Source organism: Anopheles cruzii, chromosome 2 (genome assembly GCF_943734635.1).
Source record: "Anopheles cruzii chromosome 2, idAnoCruzAS_RS32_06, whole genome shotgun sequence".
Taxonomy (NCBI): domain Eukaryota; kingdom Metazoa; phylum Arthropoda; class Insecta; order Diptera; family Culicidae; genus Anopheles; species Anopheles cruzii.
The window spans coordinates 55,144,363-55,149,234 of record NC_069144.1 but is presented as its reverse complement, the minus strand read 5'-3'; the positions used below and the strand labels follow the sequence as shown (position 1 = coordinate 55,149,234).

Genomic DNA, 4,872 nt, shown 5'->3' with positions numbered 1-4,872 from the left:
AGGACGTTTCGTGCGATACCAATAGAAGCCAGCGAACAATCCCATCCGAAACGGAAGCAGCTGCAGCCAAACTGCATCAAGACACCGCCCGTTGCACGAAGTTAGTGCATTATCTGTGCTTTCTGTGTCGATTGGTGTGCCAGCATTTTAGCGCCTGTGGTTAGGGGTTTCAGTTGCCACTACGGCGCCACATTTGAAATACCAAAGATTGTACATAAGTAGCGGTAAACGTTGTAACGACTATTGTTCCCATGCTGCAGTTGAGAAACAAAGGTTTAAAGTTAATGTTGCAATACGCTTCGCTAAAGGAAAGCAGTTCAGCGATCGAGGGGTCAAACGAGGATAAAAAATAAAGGAAAAGCTGCTACACAATCCTTGCTCTCAAACGCATTCGTTCTCTGGCGCCACTCCAGATGTCCAACAGCCGATTCTGAATATTTTTGCAACAATAAAAAATGATGCTTGTTTTTAACATTGTAATCGATCTGCATTAGTATCGAAAGAAAAAATTGTTTTATCAACTCCACCAACGTTGTCAGAATATTCGTTATGCAACGTGCGACGTATATTGTCCAATCCAGGCCATCGCAATGGGTAGTTTGATCTGGGCAGAAGGTAACCGAAAGTTCATCCTCGTATGTAACCGTCATTATTTAAACTCACAGCAATTTGATACACCCTGTGCGGCGTTTTGACGTTTCGTGTTCGGGATTTTCGTAGGTTGACTCGGCTTTTTTCGGAATTTTCGCAACTTGACTCGGGTGTCAGGTTCGTCATCAAAGTTAGGTTCGCAGTGTCAAAGTTGGGTTAAAAAATCGGTTAGATTCATAAAAACAACTTTCATAAATTTTGACGTTTCGTGATTTTGTTGTTGATGTTTTTTTTGTCACGGTGCGTGTGCGGGCAATGCAATAAACGTGTTCACCAATCTCGACCGGTTCCGTGTCACAAAAAGCAGCACAAAGCGGCACAGCTTCGGACCTAAGGTGCGACACAGAAAAACGACAGAGCGACCTAAATTGCACCACCTGCAGCAGACACGCACACCAAGACGTGCCACTTTTTCTTACACCGGATGCCGGTGCAAGGTGAGCCAGTTGGCCAACGCAACATACGATAAAAGTGTGCAAAACACTGCGCCAGTCAGAAACGGGTGTGGTCAGGGAGTCTGGAGTGTGAAAGAGGGCAAAGGCCAGAACAAAAACCCAGCAAAATGTGCAGCGGCACCAATGGAACCGGCGGCGAAGGGCCGAGCTCGCCGGAAGTCCTGTCGGAAGATCCGAGCGATTACGGAAACAACGTGAAAATCCTGGCCTACAACGACCAGATCAAGGAGCTGCAGACGATCATACGCGACAAGTAGGCTCTTGGCGTTCCAGCGCTCGGCGAAACGTGACTCGGTGAAAATGTGACGATTCGTGCGTTTTTAATTTTAGAAACACCACGCGCAGTGACTTCAAATTCTACGCCGACCGGCTAATACGGCTGGTCATCGAGGAGAGCCTCAACCAGTTGCCATACTCCGACTGCTCGGTCATCACACCGACGGGAGCGATTTACGATGGGTTGCGGTACCGGTCCGGCAACTGTGGCGTATCGATAATACGGTCCGGTGAGGCGATGGAACAAGTGCGCACCACTCTCGGTTTGTCCGCCCCGGGTTCACAGAAGCTCTAATGCATCTAATCCACAACAGGGTCTGCGCGACTGTTGCCGGTCGATACGGATCGGTAAGATTCTGGTCGAATCGGACGCGGAAACACACGTGGCAAAGGTAGTGTATGCGCGCTTCCCGGACGATATCGCGCACCGGCAAGTATTGCTCATGTACCCGATTATGGCCACCGGCAACACGGTCATACAGGTGAGAATGACACGGGACACAACGTTAACTCACGATGGTTACAATGCCTACTTTCTCGTTGCCAGGCTGTGAACGTGCTGAAGGATCATGGTGTAAAGGAAGCCTCGATCATTCTGTCGAACCTGTTCTGTACTCCCGTGGCTGCCCGCATGGTTGTGACCGCGTTTCCCGATTTGAAGATACTTACCTCCGAGCTGAACCCGGTCGCACCGAACCACTTTGGGCAGCGGTACTTCGGAACGGACTAAGCTCAGGGTGTGACCAACTCCTCGCGGGTCGATGACCGCTTCTGTCCTCAGTCAAGGCAAAGTTACTTGTTTAAGTGTGCATTAGGCAATAGCTAGAAGTAAGCCACGTAAAGTCAAGCCTACAGACAGCGCGCACGTCATAGCGCACGGACAAATGCGCCGTGGCGCGCTGATGAGGCACCGAATAAAATTGTTTTTAATATACACAACCGCTCGAGAGAGTTGCGTGCGTGTTAATTTTCACACCCCGTTTCGGAGCGACTGCGGAAAGGGGCCACGTGTGACTTATAGGTAGACGGATTACAACTGTATTTGCGAGCCACAAAAAAGGGTGACAGCAAGAGAAATATGGGGCTTAGGTGAATAACTTTTACATCGAATACGGTTCACCGTCGTCTGGTGATGGTCTACGCGAGAATTTGCTTCCGTTGCTGTTTCCGCTTCACGACCTGCTCGCGCTGCTTCTGCTTGTCGATCTGTTCTCGCTTCATCTGAAGCAGGTTGGCTTCCTTCTGGGCTTTCTTCTTTTTCTCCAGCATCAGATGGTACAGCTTGCGGTGCTTCGATTTGACCATCTTCGCCCGCAGCGCCTCTTCCTGCTTCGTGAGCTTTTTCTCCTCCTGCACGTCCTCCTTGTACACTTTGCCACTCACGACGGCCATTCCCTTGGTGGGCTTCTTTTTGCCCTTCACCCCCTGTGCCTTCTGCTTCTTTTCGTCCTCATCATCCTGTTCCTTCTTGGCGCCACCCTCATTAGCCTTGCCGCTATCGAGCATATCCGTTTGCTCGTCGTTGAAGGCCTTCAGGAGCGCATAGTCGTGCTGTGTTTGCTGTTGATCTAGCTCCTCGTCCTCGGAAATGTGCTCATCGTCCGCGTGGTCCTGCGCCGTCAACCCACTCGTCGACGGGTCGAACTCGGCCCCCTCGGTACCTTGCTGCTCCTGCAAGCGCAGTTCCTCCGGCGGCACGTACAGCACATCGTCCCGGGTGAACGGTGACAGGTGGGGTGGCAGAACGGCCCCGATAAAGTACTGGTTCGTCGGGAGTAACCGACGCTGGTTCACACTGTCAAACAGCCACTGCGGTTGGATGTAGTCGCGCGAAATGTACTGCTTCTCGAGGCTCGGCCGATCGACGATCTGGTGCGTGATCGTTTCGTCGCTCTCCTCGAACGTGGCCCCCACGAAGAGGCGCTTGTCCCACGACACGCGCCCACCGAACGAGCGGATAATGAAGACGAGCGGTTCCCGAGGTACTTCGCGGTTGATGAAAAACTTGAGCCCCTTGAACAGTGTCTTTAGCTTGGCCAAACTTTGTGCCTCCTGGCGAATCTGGGACACGTGCGGCAGATCATCGCTGTCGCCGGTCCACTCGAGCATTTCCGGTTCCTCCAGCTGCTCGCCGGCCTCGGTGCTACCGTCCGTGCGCATCAGATCCGCGTTGAGCGCGGCAATCCGTTCGTTCATAAACGCGTCCTCGCTGGCGAACGTTTCGTCCGAGTCGAGCGAGTGTGGAAACTGGGGCGGGTACACCAAATTGATCGAATGGTAGAGGCGATAGTTGATGAAACCGGCCATCACGGTGAAGAAGTCACCGAACGACTTCATGATGCTAAAGTCGATCGACTCGCCGCGGTGCGACTGGTACGGGAAGTAGTGTGGCACGATCCACGTCACGGTTTCACCCTTAACTTCCGCCTGGAAGTAGTAGCCCTTGATCGAGATGAACACCTTCCGGAGGGCCTGCGCAGCGATTACGTACTGCATGAACTCGATCGTCAACCGACGGCTCATGCTGGTCAGCTCACGCTTGATGACCCGCGTGGCCGGGAAGGTACTGAACAGGAACAGGAGCGTCATGCAATCGTCCAACTCCTTGATCGCATCGATGAACGTCGGGAAGCGCTCTTTGACGATGTGATCGAGCTTCAACTGGGGAAAGTTGTTCAACTGAATGTCACGGAGGGTCAAATTTTTCTTGGCCCTCGCTTTGGCTATGCGCCGGTTGTAGATTTTTCGATCACGCAGCGTCCACACGATCGGCTCGTGCAGCAGAAACGTAACGTCCTTCTTGTGGTACAGGATCTTGATGTCCTGCGCACCGTGCTGTGCCCGGGCACGGTTCTTCGGTTCACGCGGATAGATTCCCTTCAGGATGCACAGCTGCCGGAAGTCCTTCATCGACAGCTGTAGCTTCCTCATGGCGGCCTTACGCGTCAGGTAGATGGAACCCTCGCCGGATTTAAACTGTGGAAGACACGGTAGGGCAAACACTGTTAGTATTTACATTCCCAAACACGCCATTCGGTGCGTCCATAACCTCACTCGGCACGCGGCCTATACCTTGTGGTTTCGTTTCACCATTCTGCGGCCGTTTCGGGTGTACTTTTCACGTTTAAAACTAGACAACGATCAACAACTGGCACTGCGCGCGGCTACCGTCACGGAACGGGGCGATTTTAGCACGAAAATCACCTTTTCCTGGGGCACTACCGACGGAATCCCAACCGCACGTGCCGAGCGATGAAGGAAGAAAAGGTTTGTTTTGATACACCGTTTGACAGCTGCTGTCAATGAACTGTTAAAAGGCCTTTAGAAATTCGAAGCTTCTCGGCCCATTTGAGGGTGAAAAGTGCTACAGAAACCATTTCAATCGCCAATTTTAATCGTATTCCTAAATCTCGCTCATAATTTTATTCTGCAATCGCTCCGTTGGTATACAAAAAGAAATTCGGTGATGGCAATTATTGTTTAGAATTGC

At 51.8% G+C, this 4,872-nt stretch overlaps 2 protein-coding genes across 2 annotated transcripts; one reads left to right on the top strand and one right to left on the bottom strand.

Annotated features, from left to right (window-relative positions):
- Positions 1 to 978: 978 nt before the first annotated feature.
- On the top strand, positions 979 to 2,224 carry LOC128267648 (uracil phosphoribosyltransferase homolog). The gene is made up of 4 exons (XM_053004534.1): positions 979 to 1,359; positions 1,437 to 1,629; positions 1,697 to 1,864; positions 1,930 to 2,224. The coding sequence occupies exons 1-4, from the start codon at positions 1,214 to 1,216 to the stop codon at positions 2,110 to 2,112; spliced, it is 690 nt and encodes a 229-aa protein (XP_052860494.1). The 5' UTR covers positions 979 to 1,213; the 3' UTR covers positions 2,113 to 2,224.
- Positions 2,225 to 2,408: 184 nt separating this feature from the next.
- LOC128277501 (pescadillo homolog) lies at positions 2,409 to 4,629 on the bottom strand. Its single transcript, XM_053015965.1, has 2 exons — positions 4,455 to 4,629; positions 2,409 to 4,358 (listed from the first exon to the last, which is right to left on the bottom strand). The coding sequence occupies exons 1-2, from the start codon at positions 4,473 to 4,475 to the stop codon at positions 2,520 to 2,522; spliced, it is 1,860 nt and encodes a 619-aa protein (XP_052871925.1). The 5' UTR covers positions 4,476 to 4,629; the 3' UTR covers positions 2,409 to 2,519.
- Positions 4,630 to 4,872: the final 243 nt, after the last annotated feature.

What these genes read in the sequence shown, in the direction of transcription:
- LOC128267648 (XM_053004534.1), top strand. Translation starts at nt 1,214, where the DNA reads ATGTGCAGCGGCACCAATGGAACCGGCGGCGAAGGGCCGAGCTCGCCG. An exon ending in CAGACGATCATACGCGACAA is followed by an intron (nt 1,360 to 1,436) that starts GTAGGCTCTTGG and finishes TTTTAATTTTAG; the next exon opens with AAACACCACGCGCAGTGACT. An exon ending in CCGGCAACACGGTCATACAG is followed by an intron (nt 1,865 to 1,929) that starts GTGAGAATGACA and finishes TCTCGTTGCCAG; the next exon opens with GCTGTGAACGTGCTGAAGGA.
- LOC128277501 (XM_053015965.1), bottom strand. Translation starts at nt 4,475, where the DNA reads ATGGTGAAACGAAACCACAAG. An exon ending in TGGTGAAACGAAACCACAAG is followed by an intron (nt 4,359 to 4,454) that starts GTATAGGCCGCG and finishes TGTCTTCCACAG; the next exon opens with TTTAAATCCGGCGAGGGTTC.